Genomic DNA, 24,641 nt, shown 5'->3' with positions numbered 1-24,641 from the left:
CCACATCCCAATTAAGCATAGAGAGAACATTAGGTGAAGAACACCAATTTTTGGGACATTATAAGCCAACAACAAAACTAAAAAATATTTTGACATATAATAAAATGTACTTTATTTCATAGTGTTAATATTGAATTTTCACAAGATAAAAACATAAAAAAAACATGAGCCACCAACTAAATTCCCCTATTGGGGTTTCCCTTGTACACCCATTTACCTTTTCTCTACAGGTTTCAGGCAATCACTAGCTTTAGGAGCTGGGGAGACAGGCTGTGTAATTTTATGTTGAGATGATTAATTCAACAACTGATCGGTTACAAGTACATTGTACCACAAAATGGTAGTAGTTTTTGCCATTCCTATTACAATATCCTTACTTGAATGTATATTTTGAATATGAATTGAATTTAAAGCATGGTATAAAGGATGTTGGCAGTTATGATTTCTCTGAATATGGTATACGTTTATACGTTTTACCAGTAGCTAATTTTTATAGCTGTACCTGTAGTAGCTCAATCTACATGGTCAGGGCTGGACAGGGAAGGACAGGAGAGTGCCATTTTTAAACAGGGACCTGGCAGCTACCCAGCAAAGTCTACACATTGTTTTCCCTTTCCGTCTGCCTAGCTGTCATCACACAGCAGTTCAGTCCAGTTTTTGTGCAGAGAGCTATCAGTGATTCTTGGCTTGCAAGCTCAGTGCTGGGATGTATACATTTGTATCTTTTCTTAATTTTGTATCTCTCTCCTTCAGAACCTCTGAGCAGACTGCAGGGTCACTAAAGCTGCATACACACTTCCAATACTTAGTGTAATTAGTGTTGGAAACAAACGAAGAACGACCGATCGGTCGAAAATCGTTCACAAAAATGGTGACCAACGACTGATCAACGACACCAACAAACGAGGATTGAACGACCGTAACGGCTGATCTGATTGGCGGACGATCGTTTGCTATCTAACGTGTGTACGATCGTTCAGTGATCGTGAGCGTGCGCGATGAACGAACGTTCATTGCAGGTGCTTCACTGTGTCCGTGACGGCTTTGCTCCCCTGATTATTCCCGCAGCCCTAGAGGAGCTGTATTATGTGCTACAGATACAGAACATGTCACAGTTCTTCTAGGGTTGTGGGATCAATCAGGGGAACGGAGCTGTCAGCATAGCAAAGCTCCGCTGATTGTTCCGCTCCCTGATTGGCTGAGGAAAGGGAAATCCTGATGACGCTAGAGCTGGTGTCAGGTTTCCTTTTTCTCAGCCAATCACAAAGCACTAGAGGTGAATGGGGAGCCTTGTCCTCATTCAACCCTCAGTGCCCAGGGATCCCTCACTGTCAGGAGGATTCCCACGGCCGTGCTCATGTTATGAATGAAGCAGCCGTGGGAATCATCCTGTCATTGTGGCATAACCTGTAAAAAAAAAAGTTTAAATACACAAACACACACACCTTTAATAAAATACTTTAAAACTAAAGCCTCGTCTAATTTTTTTACACATATTTGAACCCTTTCAGGGAATGAGTAAGGGGTTTTATGTACCCCTGTACTCAATCCCTGAACGGGTTAAAAGCAATTCTGCACATCACCTAACACCTTGCCATTGGACGTTCATATGTGTGGGTTGCCCTTGTTGCCTGCCCACCCATTGTATATATTTCCTTCCACCATAGTTAGTCAGTTTTGAAGAGGGTTAAGTTGCAGAGGTTATAAGTGGTGTGTGGGAAATAGGATGCAGAGATGACCCTTGGTAGATGATGAGTGCAAAGGTCAGCATGGTGGACAAGAAGCACTGAGGTGAGCGGTGGACAGGAGGGGTAGAGGTAAGTTGTGGAGTATTTAGGTGAAGCTCTTTCAGGTAGGATCTCTTTGTCAGTTGTTTATAATTTGTATACATAAAAGCATTTGTAATTGATGAGTTTCTTTAAAATTAAAATAATAAAGAAAACTAAAATTCTTTAAAAATGACAAGTTTTTTTAAATAATTGTGCAGAGGTTTAAATGTGTTTGTTTGAACCTGAAAACCTGGAATGGGTATAGCAAGACCCTAAGAACTGCAAGACTCCTTTCACTGTAGATAAACCTGGATGTTAGCTTTGTTTTTATGACATTGTTCCATCTACATATTATTAGGGGTATATTTAAAAACAATTTGCATAGCGATTTGTTCAACATTGTGTGTGATCTTGGAGAGACAAGAGTACTTAAATGTTAAATGGAGATGAGAAAATCTAGTACTGTATTGGGCAGAGAGGGGCAAACATTCAGATGAATTGGTTTAATAGCTTGTGTCATTTTCAAGTCTTCCACTAGATGATGCAGTATAGTTTTCATATATGATAGTAATTCATTGTGAATGAAAATTAACACAACACCATCTAGTGGACAATTTAAGAATGAAATCTTTTTGTGAACTGATGTATCAGTACAATCACCCATGTCTATTTAATACCCTTTATTTAAATAAAGTACATTTGTCCACTTCTAGTTAACTTTTTAGTACATTTCACAATTTTGTAATAAAACGTACACTTACATTGAACACACCACTATGTAAATTGTTTATAAATACACCCTAAGTGTATTGTTTTATGTTTATAGCTTCAGGGCTACTAATATTTAAAATAATATAGTAAACTGTTCTCATTGTATGTTGATGTTTTTGTGCTTTTTAAATAGATCAGCCACACACACATTTCTGGGGTAAACATGCTTTAAATGTATTTTTATTCCTATAAAATATCTATTAAATATCTGAAAAAAAAATAAACAGTGTAGTAGCAGCATTTCAAGACATTGGTCACCATAAATGTAAATATGTGCTGATAGGCTTGCAATTAGAAGTCCAACCTAAAAAATTGCATCACGCTTTTCTTCTATTGGCACCAGACAAAGACCTTGGATCTCATTCAGCGAGTGGAGAAGTATTAGTTGCAATTGAGACTTTGCACGGCTTCCGTAGACTCTGACCGGATTGCTGATTATGTCGATTATCCAGGATCAGAGCAAGTTTTAGCAGCTGTCAAGATGTGTTTTCCTGTTATGAATGCAGCTTGTTTCTAGACTTGTGTATAAACTAACTAACTTTTTTAATATTCCACTTTACAGATAAACCCATCAGTGTCTTGGTGATGAAAACTAACAAAAACAATTCATGAACTACAGCATCTAAAGCCTCAAAAATGCCTGAGACTGCAGGATCCTTGATGGGAACTTTCTGCTCTGTAAGTTGAAATTTTACACAGTGGTTGTGTGCCAGCATTCTATCCTATTCAGGTCACGATGCTGCTACTCACCATGAACACAAATCCTGTTTAGCCTGAAAAAGGGTTAACGCAGCTCTTTTGTTAGGGAAGGAATTTGTAGGGAAGGCTCTTCACATGTGTTGAGGAATGTCACTGCTTTGAGCAAATCTCCTTACCTGCAAATAAAAGCATAGCATATGTGTTGATGTTACATATCAGCGTTACTGCTTCCATTGTTTTGCACAATTTATCAGTTGTTTAAACTAGATTGGAAAGCAATAGCTAGACATTGACTCCTGTGGATGGACTATGACACCAGTGACAAGAGAGACTGGCACCAAAAAATTATACCGAATATCAAATATGATTACATTATAGGTAATCATAATAGGTAAAACCATATTAGGTTTATATACGTAACACATTTATTTATCCGGAGCGACCTTACAGTGCCTGTGTTTGTTTTTTATTTCACAGCAGTAGAGTTGCTTAGTGATTAGTTAGGAGTTCTCTTGGGTTTATTAGATATGGATGTTTTTTTTTTCACTGTGCACAACAGAGATTTAACATTTGATATATCTTTTAATTTAGATGAACATGAACACATAAAGGTTTAAAAATATTTATGCCTAAATGCGCCTATATTCTTTAGATAATGTAAATTTATTATGGGGTAAATTGCTCCAACAATGAGCAGAGACAATGGCAGCACTAGCAACCCACAGAGGGTTTTATTAACAAAATGACATCATATTACTAGTCAGTTGGCAATACCACTTTTATATGTTCCGTGTTTTATGTTTGCCCATCTAGCTATGGCTGGAGTGCCTATTTAGTGGTTCAGTGTGGTTGCTGGAATACTCAGAATAGTAGTGGTATCATGAATTTTTGCTTTACCAGCACATTTACTGAAACGCTCTTTAACATCAGTCATGAGGAAAGACAAATGAAGAAAGCATCAAGAATAAGAGAAACTGGATTGTTCAGTGAGAGCAAGAAAGTTTCAGTTTGAAAGAAACATTTGAGCTTGTGTACTGCGGGAGTCATTGTGACATTGTGAATAATGGTTGAGTTTCAGAACATATAATTGGTGGAGCAGTTTTTCAGGTGCTCAGATCATTTCTATGTAACATGATGATCACTTCTATAAGCAAGGATTTGTTCCCCTCCAAAACCCGCTTTACAAAAAAGTAACTTCAAAATAAATAGTGAACACCACGAGAGCACGGACGAAGGATTATAACTTAGTTTTCAGTGCATTAAACTTAAAAGTGTTCTGCTCTGACCACTTCCAAATATTTCTAAATTATTTCTAAATAGTGTAGAGCAATTTCTTTACTGTCTTTGCTCAGGGATGTTGCAAGGGAGACTAGAGGTCCAACAGACTTCTGAGGTTTTCATTAAGGGAACCTGTTACTGCACAATACTATAACACGAGGGGGGGGGGGTTATGTATGTATCATCTGCAGATAAACCACTAAGGGAATAGCCTATAACTCCAATGTGTTAAACTCAAAAATCATGCCAATAAAAGTTATTTTGACACGTTTCTACCAACAAATGAGTGTATCACATTTTATTATTCAAAAGCACTGTCATATACATGCTGATTTTTTTGTAATTTTTTTTATTTATAATTCAAGATCGATGCTTGGTGATTTTATATAAATGTTTTGATGTATACCAGATATTTGTAGTAACAGTATGTATATGTGGACCCTACTTACTCAATTGCAATAATTTTTTTTCATTGCAAAATAAAGCAGCATGCTATCGGGGCCACCATTCACAACTATGTGAATGTGTGTCTTCTAAATCATTCATCTTTGTGTGTGCAATATGGGCTTAGTATTGAGCTCTTTTAATTTCATACTACGATTAGCCAAGTAAACATGTGCAAAGCAGATTTCCACTTACTTGGACATGTTCATATTCAATATTTCATATTTATTTGACTAAAATAAAAACATGCTCTGAACATAATAAATAACATATATACATGAACACATTACATTCAAAATGCTTATTTCAAGGTACTTTTGCAACCAGATGTGACCTGGAGATAGACTGTTTGCAGAAATGCTCACCTTCCTGCCATATCATGCAATTGTCATGGGCAGATTGGTTGTTTTACTGAATGTTGAAACCTGGGTGAGGGTGGTAGATGGATTCGGCAGTGGGCAGAGGTAAACCTGATTTTTAAACAGGATTGTAGGCCTGTTGAGAAGAGCTGGTTGCATAACTGTGGTAAATATTCAACAACAACCAGACATAAATTAAATAAACCTTTTGGCAGTCAGACATATTCTGCAGCCTGAGATTCACATTAACCCTTATGCAGCAACTCTAAGTAGTGTGGCAGCTAAAAGTCATGTAAACTGGATGCTTTATTGTATTAACACTTCTGCCTGTTCACAGGGTAAGGTTCAGTATTACGTGCAAAGCTTTGGTCTAAAGGCCATAACCTTAAAAAAATATAAAGATGATTTATGCAGAAACCCACTCTGGTCTCTGTACGTAGTTACTAAAGTTTAAATCTCTAATAAACTCTACACATACAAGTGTCTCCTTTGCCTTACTAACATTTTTTTCAGTACAATTCCATTTAGAACAACCCTACAAATGGTTAGTTTGCTTTCTGTTTAGTTGCTTGTTTAAATACATATTTTAGTGACACAGGGCCTGATATATTAAAGCTCACCAAGACTGGAGTAGATACATCATCAGTGAAGCTGGATAATCCAGCAAACCTGGAACAGGTTTCTTCAGTTTTTTGCTATGTACTAGCAAATGTTTTCAATCCTGGACCAGATCCATTCCAGGTTTGGTGGATCACCCAGCTTCACTGATGAAAGTGTATCTTCTCCAGCCTTGGAGAGCTTTAATAAATTGGGCCCATAGTATAGGTGATCAAGTTTTAGATATTCAGAGCTGGAAAGTGGCACAACATGTTTAGTGATAATTTAGGTATTAGTTGATAGTACGTTACCTTGAATGTGATTGTTGTGTTTGAAGTGCATTGTACTGCGCTCATGTAGTGATGTGTGTGCTATTCTCTGTACCATTATCCTGAGAGATGAGCCTAAGGTGATTACATACAGAAGAGGAAAGCAACATTTTAATTTTAAAAAGTCCTGGTAATATTAATTTTAACCTCCCTGGTGTTACCCTCTAAGTTAATCAGACTAGGAGTATAGACTAGGGGTAACTATTTTAATGTCACACATGCAAAAAACGCATTGGGCCTGATTTATCAAAGCTCTCCAAGCCTGGAGAAGACATGGGAGAAACTGGGTGATCCAGCAAACCTGGAATGGATTGTGTCCAGGTTTGAAAACATTTGCCAAATATTTGCAAATGATTTAAGGAAATCCATTCAATGTTTGCTGGATCACCTATAATGGTCTATCTTCACCAGCCTTGAAGAGCTTTAAAAAAGCTCTCAAGCTCATAGATGGTAATTTTTATTTGCCTTTCACCAATAAATACCATTTTATGAAAACATACAAAGCTGAACAATCTTTTCTACCAGGGCACCTCTGGTATTATCATTAACATTATTTTAAACTTACCAAGTATTTGCCATTCCTATTTCTGTGCTTTGAGTACTTGAAGGATCGTGGCTGTCAAGGTTCTGGTTGCTGGTGGCCAGAAACGTAAATGAAAGAGACATCAAGACCTAAAGAGTGTCTGTCACCTGCATCATGCTAACACATAACGGCCTCCATTAAATACAAAAATAAAGTTCAATAAAAAAACAATAAAAAATAAACAAAGAAAGGGGACTTTTCATTTTCACCATTCTGTTGTGTAGTGACTTCCATGTAATTGCAAAAAAGTGAAAGTGCTTTCCATATGTATTGGTTCTCTCAATGATATCAGACCTTATTTTTTTTTTTTTAATTTGCTATGTTTATAGAATATTTATTTTACAAAAAGTCATGGTTTGTGATATATTCTCCATTGTTTAAATAATTTACCTCTATTATCTGGAACTTTTTTTTAATTCTTTGTTAATACAACCAGTTTCTTTACCTCTATACCTATGACTCTATACCTCCTAAGTAGATTGTGATATAAGGCTTTCATTTTATTTTGAGTGCATTGCTTACTCATTTTTATTTTCTGTATGTGTATTGTAATTTATTTATTTTTTGCTTTAGCTGAGGGAGATTAAAGGCAACAAAGGAGAGGCCTTTGAAGATATTTTAGAAGAACGACGAAAGTCCAGCGATTTTCAATATGCCATCAAGAATTTTACTCCGGTGATATACAAAGATCTTATTCCATGTAAGCCAAGCGTCCTTAAAACCACTGTCATGGATTCTGATCGACTGAAATATGTTATGAAACAGGTAAGCCTTTTCAAAAAGAAAACTAGTATTGTAATCTTTATGTACTTCAAAAAGTGATTTGCGAAAATTTACTTTTGGGTTTATTTATAAAACAGTGAATCTGACTTTTACTGAAATATTCCCCTGTGGAAAATCTTCCAAATCAATGTGTTTCAATGGCAGTAATTGATTTTCCAATGTTAGATTCACTATTTATAAATAGACTAAAGCAAGATGTTGGGTGATTCTTGAAAAATAATCACCTAACAAAACATGTGGTTTTGAAAAAGCATACTTTAGAAATTAAAAACTATTAGAAAATAAAAAAACTATAATGTGTTTTTTAACACTTCATTATCTCTTCCAAATACTTCTCTAATATTTCTTTGAAAATTTATTTTCTAGAAAATTAGTTTCCTAGGGTTATCGCTAAACTTTATGCACATATTGAGCAGCCTGTGGTTTGTTATACCTCCTCATTTTAAAAATAAAAGCCATATTTTAATGACAGGGTTTTATTTTTATAATAAGTCTGCCTCAGATTTATTATAAAAATGAAATATTCCTTTTTCTGCAGTTCACAACATTCTATGAAACCATTATTCTTAAAGTTTGCAACTCAGCACTGCATGGTTATGCTGCTTTGTCCAGTTGCTTTTACAGAAAGACTAGTAAAGTAATACATAAAAAAAAGTCAAAGTATGAAGTCAAGTATGAAAAATAACATTAAATTGAAGTTTGGATACAGAATATTATATATAAATAAATGCATGCATGGGTGATAAGTATATTTATCTATAACACAGCTCAACAAAAAAATTTTCACTCGCCAAGGATTTTTTAATATATTTGGTGTATTCCACATCTGCTGAATCCAGAATTGACATCAGTTTAATTGGATTGGCTCTAGTTCTTGTGATACAGGAATCTGAATAGACTATTCTACCAACAACAGATGTTAACACATCATATTATTATCAATCTTCATTTACACCGATGGTTTGCATTTTATATATTAAATGTAGCATTAATTTATGAAACTTCCATTTGCCTTCTTTTTATTCATCTATTTTATTTTTTACAGAAATATGAGTTCTTCAAGAAGAAGTTGTTTTATTGACCCTGATGTATTTTGCTACATTTGTGGTGAATATTCTCAGCAAAAAGAAACATTACAGAATTTGTGAAACAAGCATATCTTGCATATTTTTGTATTAAACTGGGGGACCAAGATAAGTATTGGGCTCCCCATATGGTATGCAAAACTTGTGTAGAGTGTCTACGTCAGTGGAAAAATGGAAAACTGAAAAATTTGAAATTTGCTGTACATATGGTATGGCGAGAGCCCAAAAATCATCATAATGAGTGTTATCTTTGTGCTGTGAAAGTAAAAGTTTTCAATTGTTACAAGAAGAACAAGTAGGAGTATCCTGATTTAGAATCAACAAGACGACCTGTGCTGCATGATGCTGATGTTCCCATACCAGTATTCAGTGCACTCCCTGATATTCCTGTAGCCGTCATGGAGGATATACAGGGTTTGGAGTGTAATCCAGTGTTTCATCAAACCAGCAGTTCTCCCAAGAAGAGCTCAATGATTTACTAAGTCAGACCTAAGTCTGTCAAAACAAGCATCTGAACTTTTAGCATCCAAGCTAAAAGAAAAGAACTGTTTGAGACCGTAAGTTAAAATAACGGTTTATAGGACGAGAGGTGACACTCCTACCATATTTCAGTGAAGATTGGGAATTCATGTACTGTTGTAACATCCCTGGACTACTAGCCCATTTGGGAGTACCGAGCAGAAGTTTGAAATCTGTTTTACTGCATAATGGCAACTGCTATGCATCAATTTCAGTTGGTCACTCATCAAAACTTAAAGAAGAATATAAAAATATAAACATGGTCTTACAAAAGCTTTGCTATCATGAACACCAATGGTCCATATGTGTTGATTTAAAAATGGTGAACTTCCTACTTGGACAGGAAAGTGGATACACAAAGTGCCCATGTTTCATCTGCTTGTGGGACAGTAGAGCAAAGCAGGATCACTGGAAAAAAGGTGCAGTGAACATCTATAATGGGCCAATGGTTGACAAAGAAAAAATCATTCTCCCTCCACTACTCATAAAGTTGGGATTAGAAGAAATTTGTTAGAACTCTGAACAAGGACGATGATTGCTTCAAATACAATTGTAGATTCTTCCCTGGATTGAGTACTGAAAAATTAAAAGCAGGAATCCTTGATGGACCCCAGATTTGGAAACTGATACATGATTCAAATTTCATGACTGATAGTGAAGCTTCTGCCTAGCACAGCTATGTCATGGTTGTCAAGCACTTTTTGGGTAACCATAAAGCACAAAAGTATGAAGAACTGGTACAAAACTTGCTCTTAAACTTTAAAAATTTGGGTGCTACTATGAGCATAAAGAAACACTATCTCCATAGCCATTTGCAAAAATTTCCAGAAAACCTTGGCCAAGCCTTCAACATGATTGTACTGATCATCAGCATAAAAGGAATTCATACAAACGCAGTTTTTTAATGACTTCTTTGTGATTAGTCCTGTAAATATACTGAATAAAGAATATATTGACATTAAGTATTTCAAAAATGTAATTCTGTATACGTATGCAAATCTAGTTTAATTTTGCTTAATTTTCGTGTTTCATTAGTTTTCTATGAGGTTATTATGGAGGTCATTATTTCAAAAACTAGAGTCAATCTAGAAAAACCAATACCATATTTGGAGTCTGTGCATCAAACATAACCTAAAATGAATTTAATCTGTTTGGCAAGAAAATGTTTGTTGACCAGTGTAAATAATATATTTAAAACCAATATATAAATAAAAAAATTGCAATCACGAATCAATAATTTTAGTTATTACCTAATGAAATTACCAGCAGTCATGAGCTACAATATTTTTATTAACATCCATAACTGTAAAATAAATGTCAGCTCTTTAAAAAACTATTCAGCACAGGGAAATCAAATAATTTGTATATGTTTCATTTTAATCCTCCCATTGAGTCATGCCTAAATAATACATAATGATTGCTTTGGAAACCTGTATTACATGTTTCTTTATTCATACATGTATGGGCTGATTTCTAAAATTACCTAATATATACTGAACTTGGCAGGTATGTATCTGTGTGAAGCAACATACAAATAACTCTGTTAGATTTAATTCCTTTTCATTAACTCATCGTATAATAAGGTACAATAACATAAACATCTGGAAAACAAGATTTTAAATATATAAAACAGGGTAATAAATTCTAAAAAGCATTTGTAGAAAATAGAGAACATTATTACAATAAAGATGATTGGACAAGGAAGGAGGTTGAAGATATGGAACAGTGGCATTCCAAATATTCAAGCCAATGGTCCCATGTGCAATGAAAAGATGCTAAACTGCTATTAGGAGTGCAAGTGAATTTATCATTGCCATGATTTAATTCAGCTTAGATTTACTGTAGTCTAAGAGAATGAAGGAGGACTTCCCGTAACATGTGATGGTAATGTGTGCATCCAATAACATATATGAAATTAAAGTGAAACATTCATGAAAATAAGCCCTCCAGACCTGGTTATCATTCTGTCCAGGAACATCCTGAAATCCTCCTTTGTTCTGGCATGGTGCAAGTGCCACCATCCTATGCTTGCGTAATCTGATCTCGCACTGAGCAGGAAAGAGAGCTGGTGGCGTATCTTCCTGTAAATGGGAAAAAAAAAGGAAGAGTTTAAACTTCACTGTGCATGTGTGAGATTAGCAAGGGGGAGAAAAGCCCCTTCTGTGGATGCCCGAGATCGGCATTGTATAATTGTTGAGTATAGGTTGACAATCGAAAATCTGGCCATCGATAATCCGGGTACTTCAGTTTTCCTGCATGAAGTTCTGATCGCATTTTCAATACATGGACTGTAGTACCCTGTTTGGCCACTTATGTTTTGATGGTGCTGTTTTCCAGAAACAGCTGTTAGGTCTTGCTTGCTACACTAAATACAGTTGAGAAGTCCCTGCTGCCTGCTCTGTTGAACTGTTCCAGATGTCCGTGGGTGCGTCGAGAGGAAGGCTGGCCTGTGTGTGGAGGTAAGTATAATCTTCAAAAATGCAGAATTTTCAAAAATCCGGCACTCCTCAGGTCCAGAGGTTGCCGGATATTTTATTGTCAACCTGTATTAACTAATACCTTAGATTAATAGATTCAGTAACCTTAGAGTTACTGAATAAATAAGGTTATAAATTGCCACTAAACATGGAGGGCTGTACCTAGTTACCAGTGCCCTCAAAAACTGGAGGGGTCTGTGGGTTTAATTTGTGTGGTCTTACAGGAACAAGGTACCATCTCATCAGAGTTTTATAAATTAGATCTAATTAGGAAGATTTTGAACAGGATGTAGACACCCCTTCCTACCATTCTTAAACCTCCCACAAGGTGCCCAGATCCTTATCTTATTGGGGAATAGAAGATAACTACTCTCTACCCCTGGAGTCATCTAATAAGGCACAAGTCTGTTCAAACGGTGTTAACTAAAAAAAGGCGGTAGCTTTTTTTTTTTTTGTTTTTGATCTTTGTATATATGGCTCTAAAGATCCCTGTTCCATCTCTGGATGTAAATTCTGAAAACAAAACTTACTTTTGCATCACCCAAAAGGGTAGTACTCTCATGTGAGTTGCCCTAAGGAGGAGTCAGAAGGGCATGGGGAGAGTAAGGACTATAGTTATGTTTCTTGCCATCTCACACTGATAACTAATAGGACAATTGGGGTATACAGTAGAGGGAAGCAGCTAAGAAGGAATGCACATTAGCATCCCAAGGGCTAGGAATTTATAAAAGTGCAGACAAACTCATTCACTTCGGTGCAGGTTCAGGAACCAAACACTGGTCCAGAGAGGCAATCTAGACAGTGGTAGTGCATAAGGTCAGGAACCCCCCAAACCCAACAGTGATTATGGTGTGTATAGAGTGTGTCTTTTGATTCTGTGTTTACTATTGCCCTAAATGAACTTTAGAATTTCATTTTGTATATTTTACAAACTGTCACTGGGATTGGGAAGCAGAATGGACTTTTCTGTTCTGATGGTCATGGATAAATAAAGCTGTATATGAAGGGATTCTATTTGTGACCTGGGATCTAGATGGCTTTCCTTTTTGTTATTGCTGGATATTACCACTGGACATCTCTCTGTTCTTGGAAAATAAATTATGTAATGTGAACGAGACTACCCTGAATGGTAGCTTTGTGGGCCATCCAATTATAGAGATGGAAATGTTCTCTGATTTATTGATTTGTAACAATTTTGTACTTTGATCTTTCCCCGTTGTGCATATAGAGGCATCACACAGCAGAGATTCATTAGACCTACAGTGGAATTGTGTAGAGGTTGCTTGCAGCCATCTCAGTTGAAAAAGCAGGGGATCATAGTTGAACCTGGGGTAGCAAATATGAAGGCAAACTTAAGCAAAGTGGTCCCCTGGTGGAGCATCCCTAGAAAAAGTCATGGTTACCCCAGCCAGCTTGTGAAGTAAACTAATAGGGTATGAAAAACACAATACCAGCAACTAAGAAATCTACAAGTCAACAAAGCAATAACAATAAATATCCTGAACTAGTAGCAGATGTTAGCTTTGGTGAACTATAATGAGGAGCAACAATATTGCAAGGGTGGTCAAATGAATGTCGAAGGTAATGTATGGACCCCAAGTTAAAAAGCATAGCATCCAAAGTCAAAGCAAGTCCCAAAGGGGTTACCTGAAAATCCAGTCCTGCGGTGGTAACTAATAAAGTTGGATAATAAAGACACTAAGAGCAGTAAATAGAAAATCTCATAGCAACAATCAGCAACAAAGTTTCAGTAAATGTCTGAAAATAATTGCCAATAATGTATCTCAAAATCTCTAAAAAGGGTAACAATGTGGGGGTTGTCAAGTATTTCCTAAAGGTAGCAAAAAGACCCCAGAAATGGGAGGAATGTGGCATCCCAGTGTGATATCCAAGGTGAAGATCTGATATGACCTAAAGCAGATAGATGGATAGAAGATAGATATGACCTTAAGCAGTTAGATAAAAGATAGATATGACCTAAAGCAGGGGTTGCCAACCGGTGGTCTGCAAAAAAATGTTGGTGTTCTGCAGCTCTGGCTGGTGCGCCCCTGAGCGGGGTCATGAGAAGGACCTCGGTGGGGGTGCAGCGACCAGAGCCACAGACCATTTCCCCTATACAGATTGCAGGCTTGGAACGGTGAGTGGGTTGTGGCTCAGATCTGCGATGGGAGAGTTCTAGCATCATCATGGGGTTCTGGCATCATGACGTCCTTATGGGGGAATTTTCTTCTTCTTTGAGTGACACCCGGCTCCCTGTGCATGTGCGGTCCGGAGCCAGTAAATTTATTGGTCCATGGGTCTGAAAAGGTTGGCGACCACTGACCTAAAGGAAGCACAAAGGAATCCAACAGAGAGATACATCTCATGAAGTCCTCATTTGTTTACTAGAGCTCAGCGGTCGCCAACTGGTGGTCCACGAGAAAGTTTTGGTGGTCCACGCTCTGGCCAGTGCACCCCCAAGCTGGGTGAGGAGAAGGACACAACCCGCCCACTTTCCCATTGCAGGCTTAGGTCTGCCATGGAAGAGTGGGTGGGTTCTGGCATCATGACTTCACTAAAGGGGAAGTTTCGCCCCCTTTGAGTGACAGCTGGCTCCTCACTTGGAACTTGAGCCTGTAGACGAGATAATGGAGGGTTGGCGCCCTCTGCTGGAAAATGATGAGGAGTCAGGTAAGGTAAATCAGAATTAGGTTATTATTTATCTATTTTTTATGCTAGTAGACTAAAAGAGAATTACTCTGAACCTCACTACATGGAGATGTGGGGGGGGGGGGGGGGGGGTTCCTGACAAATACTAAAAGCTGCTGGCAGATACAATGTTCAACCTTTCAGAGGCACATCCACAAATCTGCAGAAGCTTTCAGTTTGCCTTACTGACATATTACTTTTGGATAGTGTTGGAGATTTTTGCTAAGTTGTGCATTTACACATGAACTACCTAACTGACCAATGTTAACTTGTAGAATGCAGAAGATGGAGGCCAAACCAGGCAAGAATAAACCAGCATTTAGGTAGAGCAGAGGGTACTGACATTTCTAAACAGCGTATCTTTCTAAAGGCATACTAGCAACACAATGACATTATGAAGTTGCTGAAAATTGGGAGTGAATACTAATGTCCATGATTCGTTGGAGATTTATAAATATTGCCAAATTTTTTATGAGGTTAATGTCAATTTCTTTCATAATTTGTGATCTTCCCTTATATTCTCATTTAAAGATCAGCTTGGAAACAGACGAACCCCTCGATGTTATTCAGGAACAAGTTTGTGAGATCTTGGATGAAATGGCCCACAATTTAACGCTGAATACAATTCGAATATTTGCTGTTAGTTTAAGTAAAATCTTTAAACGGCTTTATAGGAAAATATTCCTCAATGTCGAGGGCATTCAGAAGGTAAGTTTTATCTGTTATCAATATGAAATAGTTGATATACATTAAACCCTCTATAATACAGTTCACACTACACTAATGCTAACAAGGAAAGTTTTATTTCTATCCCTATGATATAATATAAAAAGATAATGCATGCTGGCATTAGGAGGCTGATTTACTAAAGGAGCTGAGAATATTCACTACCAATATTCAGTCATGTAAATGTCTCAGTTAAAAGTTTAAAGTGAATCTTCAGTCTCTTTTGTGTGTCAAAATTATTACTCTTATTATATAAGCCTTTAGCTTTCTACAAGTACAGTTTCCATCACTGATTTAAATAAATTGGTTCCGTTTAGTATGAATTTTAAATACATATTTGTAATTCTAAATATATTACTTTATATTAGTTCACATGGGGTTTATGGACCATATGAAACCCATTTTTCCACTATTTGTTTTTTTTAACTACCATTTTTAGGTTTCTCAGGTATATTTGTAATTCTAACACATTGTAAAATTGGAGCCTCTAACAGACAGGTATTCAATACAACTTTCCTAAAGATCCCATTGCTTGTCATTTTTAGGCCATTATGCCTTATGCACCCCAATATATATATATATATATATATTATTCCACTAGTAAATTCATAAATGAGCCTTTTCATCTGCCCCACAAATTTTAGTTTGCTGCTAGAAAAAAGATTGTCAACAAGTGCATCTCTGTTGTTTTTATGATCGACTATGGACAAACTGTGATCTTTATACTTCTTTTTTTCCCACATATGGGCTGTTTGATTGTGCTATAACTCTTGTGCACATTTCAGCTCAATTTATTTTTTTCCTGTTCTGCAGTTGGCAAAAGCTGTTCAAGAGTATCCTGTTATCTTATTGCCTAGCCATCGAAGTTATATTGACTTTTTGTTGGTATCGTACATTATGTACACCTATGATATAGCTATTCCTGTGATTGCTGCAGGAGAAGGTAATTGCTTTCTTTTTTTTTATCACTCATGATCCTTAATTCTTTTTAGGGACAATTTACCTTCTTTAACATTTTAATATTTTCCTGTGTACTTGGATTTAAATATGTTTTACCCATGGGACATTCAAGATTAAAAATGCATAGTTTTTAAAATTGCCTATATAGTATAGTAGAACTTTTACCAGTGTGAAGGGTCAACTTAGGTAGATGACCTGACCACGACAATGTAATATTTGGAAGGAAGCAAAAAATAGTTTAAAAAAAATAATCCTGCCTTCCTTGGCTTTCCTGGCATCCATATGTTACTGTTGAGCCCTGGTGAAGGGATATTTCTTTTGGCCCATGAAATGTTATATTTGTTGCTAATGGAGTGTGGACTCTTTCACAAAATGGTTGGTGCTCCATTCTATATCTCTTGTTGAACTCTAGCCTGGGACACAAAAGTAAGATGCTGATGACTTAGGCCACCTCACCAGAGCCATTGTGTTGTGAATATTGTATATTCTACTGGTGCATTTTGCATTTCTGTGCTTCTATAATAAAAAAAAGTAGGAATAATACTCCTAGCTTAAAACTTTAACACTAAAACACTGGATGTACCTTAAAGTACTGTAGCATTATAGATACATCTAGCCATCATGTGTGTGACTATTGACACATATGATTATTTAAAAAAAATGTGCATATTACACATTCAAGAGTTCTCTAAAATCTTAATTTACCTTAGTTATTTACCAGAACTGTGAATATTAGTAAAAAATATAATTCCTATTATGTGCTCAAAAGCAATTAAAGAACAACAGTAATAGCTCTATATTCTACTTTTTTGCTTTTTCTTTCTATAGATCTTGGTCACATGACATTTATTGGACATTTCTTCCGCAAAGCGGGTGCCTTTTTCATAAGACGTACATTTCATGGAGACAAACTTTATTGGGCAGTATTTGCAGAATATGTCAAGACCATGCTACGGGTCAGTTCACAAATACATTTATGATAGCTATTTCCAATATTTGTAATATGTAATCAATGTATAGATCCATGTAGGGTAAAATGTGTGCATGAATAACACTTGGATAAACAAAAAGGTGATACATCAGTGTAATGTCAGAGAACTCCCAGAATGTATACCACGACCTGTTCATTTGCCTTTTAAAATACATAAGCCTAAAGTAGACCTTAGATGCTGTTGCATTTATTCTGCGGAGCATTCATCCCCTTACCAATCATATATTCCCAGATTTCAGAATTCACAAGATGCCAATCAGCCCCCAATTCCACTTGTTACAATACTGTTGGTGGAAACTGTGGAGGTGCTGTTGACTTTCTTCTGAATTCTATGGAGAGTTTGTAATCTTAGCAAGAGTGCCCTTCAATATGACTAAGATGGCCAATTACTACCTAATTCAGTGTGCTGGGTATTTAAGGTTTATTTTTTTTGCATGTTCAGTTTCATTCTTCTTTTTTTTTCTTTTTTTTTAAAACACATGTATAACTAAGCTTTTACAACTACCATAATGAGTTCTGCTTGCAGAGCAATTGCAAGGTTCATTAACCTGAACCAATTCAATAAAATTATCTTTACTTGTTTTCGTACCATATTATTCTGATGAAGACTGAAATCTTAGTGGTCATTAATTTACCAATGATAAACATGCCTAAACTAAAGAAACCAGAATCCCAATCCTAATATCTGCAATATACATATATATATATATATACATATATATATATATATATCACTGAACCCTTTCTTTTACAGACTGGATTTGCTCCTTTGGAGTATTTTATTGAAGGCCAAAGAAGCAGGACAGGCAAGGCTATACTTCCAAGGCTTGGTATGTATAGAGTGACCCCAAATAGTGTACTAGATTTTCAGCTATGTATTTATCATGAGAAGGCAATATTTTTTTACCTCTAATGTTTTGAAATATTTATCTGCAAAACATGATATATTTATTATCAATTTACATGATTCCCCTTTTTTATAAAAAGAGCCCAAAGCGTTAATTCTGTAAAAATGAATATATCTTACAATATACTTTCATTTTGTACTGTTATGTGCTCACAGCAAGGGACATAGCTGCAAGTTTAAGGTGTCCGCTATGTTTATGTTATACAAAGACAACTAGTGGTTGCTACAATTGAGGATTCTGATTATATTATATTTGGAATAGACAACACAATTTACATATATTATCCACCCAGAAATACCAATATTTTCTCCTCTTTCTGTGGCCCAGATTTATTAAAGTTCTCCAAGGCTCCAAGGAGAGAATACACTTTCATCAGTGAAGCTGGGTAATCCAGCAAACCTGGAATGGCTTTCCTAAAAGTCATTAGCTATATTTGTCAGCAAATGTTTTCAATCCTGGACCAGATCCATTCCAGGTTTGGTGGATCACCCAGCTTCACTGATGAAAGTCAGGGCCTTTGTCTCTTCATGAAAACAAGCTTATCTAGTTGGGGTGGAAAGCTGCTTAGTGGAGAGCATTCTTGAAAATAATCTGACAAAAATCTGCTTTGTTATGTTTTTGGAGAGAAGCATACAGGGAACTGTAGAACCAGACAAAATGCATGTCATTAATGAGGCAATGCAAGCGCAGTTACCTGGCTCTCATGCTAAAGCTCTGGTCTCAACCTTCTTCCTCATTGACCTGGAACAAGTAAAAATATAGGAAATGTTGTTTAATTTCTTATTCTCATTTACGGTTTGCTTGTTTTCAGCCCTTGAAAAAAAAGGACTGAAAGTAGAGAATGCAACAATGAGTTTTATTAGAACGATGCTCTAATGAAAGGTGCACTTTTATTTAAAAATAAGTTTCATTAATTTCTACACTAACTGCTTGTTATGATATGTGCAAACATTTCAAGCAAATTGCTTGTTCTATTCATCATTCTTGGCTTAATGTTGGTGCTCCATAATGCTGCAGCTATAAAAGGAAAGAGTCTCCAGTCCTAAACCCAAATGTTAAAGGCAAGCAGCAGTTACTTGAAACACTGCATTTGGAAAACACAGCAGTATCTTTTTCCACATATCTTTAGGTTACAAGAATAATGAAACATATTTGACATCCCAAATGAACAGATTTTATGACGCTAAGCCTCAAAGTTGATTGCAGTGACAAAGAACAGTTGTGGTATGTAAAATCATTAAATATTTTCATATAGTTAGCTTAGGAAAACAGAACAACTTTGGTTCTTTGTGATATTGTGGGCAAACAGGATCATTGCAATACACAGCCACACCAAAACAGTTTATTTTATTCAAAATAAGTATACAGGAATTTTGTTTTGCATCTCCTCAGCAATATGGTAACAAAACATACAAGTTTCAAGCAGAAATAATAAAGTCCTGACCTGACATTCACAGTCCCATTACCTAACATTTGCAGCTTCTACTAGTCTGTACCCCAAAACTGTTATGTCTGGTTACCACCCCTGAGCAATAACTTCCTCCCAGGTTACACACACTTCTCAGGCCTCTTTCATTGGGCCTGATTTATGAAAGCTCTCCAAGGCTGGAGAGGATACACTTACATGAGTGAACCTGGGTGATTCAGCAAGTTAAATCAGGCCCAATGAGCCACTCCTGGCCTCATGCTTCAACTCCACCCATCAGTTTGAACTGGCAATTCTCTTTCATTGGATTTGGCAGTTGCTGCAAAGCAATCCATTGCTTCCAATAAACTCTGGACCTGGATCCTAAAAAAATATCTGTAAAGTAGCAGTTCTACCATTAACCACAGCCATATGCAGATCCTTTAACCTTTTCCACAGGTAAAAAGAAGAAATATCCTGCCATCCTCATAATTGTGGTGGGCCCATTGCTATTCTTGTTTCATTGCCACCCATTGTATTCTGTGTAAATAAATGTAAAATAATAATAAAAGAAGAAAGAAATAACAAAAAAGTAGAGCAAATTTGTAATGGTTATGTTTTCTTTTCAGGGCTTTTGAATGTTGTTATGGAACCATTTTTTAAAGGGGAAGTATTTGATACTTACCTTGTTCCCATCAGCATCAGCTACGAAAAATTATTAGAGGAAACCTTCTATGCCCAAGAACTTTTAGGAGCTCCAAAACCCAAAGAAACCACATCAGTAAGATGTACTTTAGACTGACAGTTTTGTTATGTGTTATTTAATTATTATGTTTGTCATAGTTTAAAAGTTAGAAAACGTGCTGGATCCTAAGTGCCCAGCATAATTTTCAACAGACTACAGAGCTGGAACAGGCAGCCCAATGGCTCAACCAACAGCAGATAAATACTCTTTAGTGTGCTGGTTCAGTCTTTTATCTTTACATGAAAAACCTTGGCTTTGTGCAGCATCTGAAATACTTCTGTTGTCTTGTTGTTTATTCAGATGTGATTTAACAATTTAGCATTCACTCATTCACTTCATGTTCTTTATTACCATTAGCAAGGTATGAAGCTGACCATTTCAATAATAAAATATCACATGATCCCAAAGCCTTATTCACATGTCATTTGACCACGCCAATCCAATTTTAAATCTCATTTAGCCTGCTTAAATGTCATGCACTTACCCTCTTACTATCCAAAAATCACCCAATCTTACTCAGAAAACACTTCCTGATCAAAAGCCTAAATAATCTCAAAATATCCACAACTTTTCTTCAGGTGTCATATAGGCCAACTTGAATGTCATCTACTCCAATGTGTAATGATGACATGTACTGCCCCATATAACCAAAAACAGATATCTGACCAAATAACTACTGGTTAGTGGATAAAAATCATCAATCAAAAACTCCAAATGCAGATGATTTAGTCAACAAATATTCGCAGAACACATCATTGTGATTGGCTGGCTTATTCTCCATACTTTTCTATTAGGAGTACAAGAATTAGTGGCAGTCATCTGTATCCATACACACAGTACTGTCTGTACAACCTCACTTGACACAGGAATATTAGAGACGAGGAGTCTCCCGATGCATTGTCTTTGCACCAAGACTCTGTAACAGTAGCAAAAGTGGTATAGGATGTTACATGCATATCAGACAGAGACACTCATGCTTTAGGCTTAGTCTACATGGACTGTTTCCCCAGCGTTTAACCCGAGGCTTTTAAAGCCCATGTTTGAAGTCCCCATGCATTCCAATGTGCTAATCTACACCAGGACGTTTTCTTCTGGCACGTTTTTGAGCGTTATCTTAAACGTGGCTTGCAATGTTTAAAAATTGTAAACGCTGAATAAACGCGGAAAAACACGGGAAAATGCATGAAAATGCTTTCATTGAACTCAATGGAGGCTTTTTCAAGCGTTTTTAAGTTTTATGAAAGCTTTCATTGAAAACAATGGGTGCTTTTATAAACATTTTTAGCAGGACTTTGGAATCTGGAAGCCCCCTTTAATAAGGAGACTCCCATAAGTCCACCACCCCACCCTGGGGAATGAGTACAGGGGTACATAAAACCCCTTACTCATACCCTGAAAGGGTTAAAATATATGTAAAAAATAGACAAGGCTTTAATGTAAATTAATTTATTAAATGTATGTGTGTTTGTGTAACTAAACTTTTTTTTTTTACAGGTTATCTCAATGGCAGAATGATTCCCAGGGTTGCAATGAGCACAGCCCTGGGACTACTCAACATGACATGACAGCTCAAGCATCATCAGGATTTCCCTTTCCTCAGCTAATCAGGGAGCAGAGCAGTCAGCGGAGCTCTACTATGCTGACAGCTCCGCTCCCCTGATTGCTCCCGCAGCCCCAGAGGAGCTGCGACATGTGTTCTGTATCTGTATCTGTCTCTGCTCCCTGATTGGCTGAGGAAAGGGAAATCCTGATGATGCTTGAGCTGTCATCAGGGTTTCCTATTTCTCAGCTAATCACAGAGCGCTAGCGATGAATGGGCACAAGTCTCCCCATTCATGTCTAGTGCTGAATGGCTGAGAAACGTGAAACCTCAGCCAATCACAGAGCACTAGGGGTGAATGGAGAGGCTTGTCCTCATTTAACCCCTAGTGGCCTGCGATCCCTCACTGTCAGGAGGAGTCCCAGGGCTGTGCTCATTGCAATCCTGGGAATCATCCTGTCATTGAGATAACCTGTAAAAAAAAAAGTTTTGTTACACAAACACACACACATTTAATAAAATATTTTACCATTAAAGCCTCGTCCAATTTTTTTACACATTTTTTAACCCTTTCAGGGAATACGTAAAGGGTTTTATGTACCCCTGTACTCATTCCCTGAAAGGGTTAAAAGTAAACTTTTTATAAACGCTTATGTAAAATCGCGGCAAATTGCAGCAATTTGCGGTAAAACGCGTCATAGGCGTTTATTACAGTTTTTTTTTAGCGTTTTAAAGTTAAGCTTTAAAACGCTTGTAAAAGTGCATAAAAACGCGTATAAACGTGGTAGGAACGTTTATATGCATTTTAAAACTGTTCATGTAGACCCAGCCTTAATACACATTTTCAAGGAAACCTTAATTCTGGAAAATGCAATGTATAAGTTGCTTTTCCAGACCTTTACTGAAAATATCACTTTCTGGCTGTCATGCTGGCTGTCATGCTGACATTAGCTTTAATATTTTTTGAGTGACTAACCTAGATCATGTGTTGAGACATGAAGTTCTGACTTCTTATGCCTACTTATATGGGTTAGGTAATAGACACAATAAGGCAATTAGCAATTTCAGAAAGGGGTCATCAATGGCAACATCTTTTTATCGGTATACAGTAAATTTCCATTGATATGTATATAGATCTGCTCAACAAACTGATGTCCCTATTATCTTTATATTATCCCTATTATCTTTATATTGATGAATGTTTGGAAGCCTTCATAAAGCAAAACTGCATTCATATAATTTTTTTCCTTGTAGGGTTTAATGAAAGCCAGGAAGTTTCTTAATGAGGATTTTGGAAATATTCACATTCACTTTGGACAGCCATTGTCGGTACGGTCACTGGCTTCTGGGAAAATAAATCGCTCAGAATATAATCTTACCCCAAGGTACTGAGTCATAGAAATTGTGGGTATAGCCATTCAATATCCTATAATTTAAAAACCTATATATATATATATATATATATATATATAAAATTAAAAGCCTTTGTGTTGTTGACCAACCCAAAGAGGCTTTTGAAGTAACTCTACAGGTGTTTGTTCTGGATCTACTTTCTCTTCTACTCATTAGTTTCTCAGTTATTTTTATATTATGCAAAGTATTCGGCCAACTCTATTTAGTTTTTAATAAGTAGAGAAAGAACCATGAATTCTAGTGGAAAGTGCTGTTCCCTAAAGTTATAAGAATCTACTGCTATAAAACTGCCTATATTTGGTTTTCCCTGGTTCTCCCTTTCCCTTATCAACAAAACAGTTAACATGGATGACTTATGCACATATTAAAATTCCTTGAAGGATTCATGTTGGTCTAGCATGTGCCCTGCATCTACGTTTAAGTGCACTTTTAATTTATTTAGAATTTAAGTAATTACACTAAAAATTATTATATCATGGATATTGTAGTGATACAGCTATAAACATTTCTAGTTTTCTTGAGGAACAATTTAGTGCAAGGCAGGTTACTAAGCAATTATTTTGGTATATAAGTCCAATTATAAAGTAAAAGTAATTAAAAATGGTTTTGCTCATCACATTCCTAAACACTTTTGTTTTTGTTATATTAAAAAAGTAAAGGTACACCGGTAAAACAGCATTAATACATTTTTTCAACATATTAACACATTTTGTAATTCTTCCATGACAGGCATTTTATTCACCGACCATCAGAAGATATTCAAAAGTTTATCACGGATGTAGCCTATAAAATAGAGCTTCACCAAATAGCCAACATGGTCCTCAGCCCTGGAGTCTTGATAGCTACCATTTTGCTGCAGAATTTACCAGCTTTAAAATTCAACATGTTGGTTGAAAAAACACTGTGGCTGAAGGATTTAACAGAGACCTTTGGGGGAATTTTAGACTGGCAAGGTATGTATTTACATCATAAACACAAGTAATATTTACAGTTGACTACTAATTTACAATAATACGGTTTAAAGAAGTTGCTTGGGTAGTTTTTTTTAAACAAGTCACTATTGTGACAGTTTTCTGTTGCCAATTATATTGTGTATTTTTTTTTTTTCTTCATGCCAGTTATCCTCTGTTACTCAGGAAAGAGTTTTACCAATGTAGGTTACCAATTGTAGGTTTACCAAAGAGTAGAATGTCTGTTTATATTAGAGTACTGGATACTCTTAAGTAAAGACTTTTTACAAATTGATTTTGTGGAGAATGGCAGATTTTTCTTTGCTTTTAGTGTCATATTTATCTCTAAAATTCAAACTTCACTCATTTTAAATGAGACTTGCCACTAATCTCCCTTTTTTAATCAGTCAGCAACGCTCACACCTTTAGTTTTTTTCTTTGATTCCTTTTTTCATTGTATTCACTATATTACAAGCATGTTTGCTGTATTATCATTAGAATATATTGGTCACCTTCTAATCTGACACTACTATTAGTGCCATGTCCACCCAGCTTCACTCTTTAAAGTGTATCCTCCCCAGCCTTGGAGAGCTTTAATAAATCAGGTCCAATGTCTGCAAGC

General features: G+C 36.3%; 1 protein-coding gene and 1 long non-coding RNA gene across 2 annotated transcripts in view; one reads left to right on the top strand and one right to left on the bottom strand.

The window, feature by feature from the left end:
- The first annotated feature begins 2,912 nt into the window (after positions 1-2,912).
- The window catches only part of LOC140329206 (dihydroxyacetone phosphate acyltransferase-like), a 29,414-nt gene continuing 7,685 nt past the window's right edge, over positions 2,913-24,641 (top strand). Inside the window, exons 1-10 of the mRNA XM_072409347.1 lie at positions 2,913-2,999; positions 3,103-3,218; positions 7,403-7,594; positions 14,913-15,089; positions 15,921-16,050; positions 16,896-17,023; positions 17,813-17,888; positions 20,001-20,152; positions 22,911-23,041; positions 23,799-24,022. Of these exons, the coding sequence (XP_072265448.1) occupies positions 3,177-3,218; positions 7,403-7,594; positions 14,913-15,089; positions 15,921-16,050; positions 16,896-17,023; positions 17,813-17,888; positions 20,001-20,152; positions 22,911-23,041; positions 23,799-24,022 (1,252 nt within the window). The 5' untranslated portion in view covers positions 2,913-2,999; positions 3,103-3,176. The remainder of the gene's footprint in view (positions 3,000-3,102; positions 3,219-7,402; positions 7,595-14,912; positions 15,090-15,920; positions 16,051-16,895; positions 17,024-17,812; positions 17,889-20,000; positions 20,153-22,910; positions 23,042-23,798; positions 24,023-24,641) is intronic.
- Positions 10,509-24,641, bottom strand: part of LOC140329207 (uncharacterized) — a 50,295-nt gene continuing 36,162 nt past the window's right edge. Inside the window, exon 3 of the long non-coding RNA XR_011920439.1 lies at positions 10,509-11,297. This is a non-coding gene — a long non-coding RNA (uncharacterized lncRNA). The remainder of the gene's footprint in view (positions 11,298-24,641) is intronic.

This window comes from Pyxicephalus adspersus, chromosome 4 (assembly GCF_032062135.1).
Source record: "Pyxicephalus adspersus chromosome 4, UCB_Pads_2.0, whole genome shotgun sequence".
Lineage (NCBI taxonomy): Eukaryota > Metazoa > Chordata > Amphibia > Anura > Pyxicephalidae > Pyxicephalus > Pyxicephalus adspersus.
Note: the sequence above shows the minus strand (reverse complement) of the source record. Positions and strands in the feature narration are given on the sequence as shown.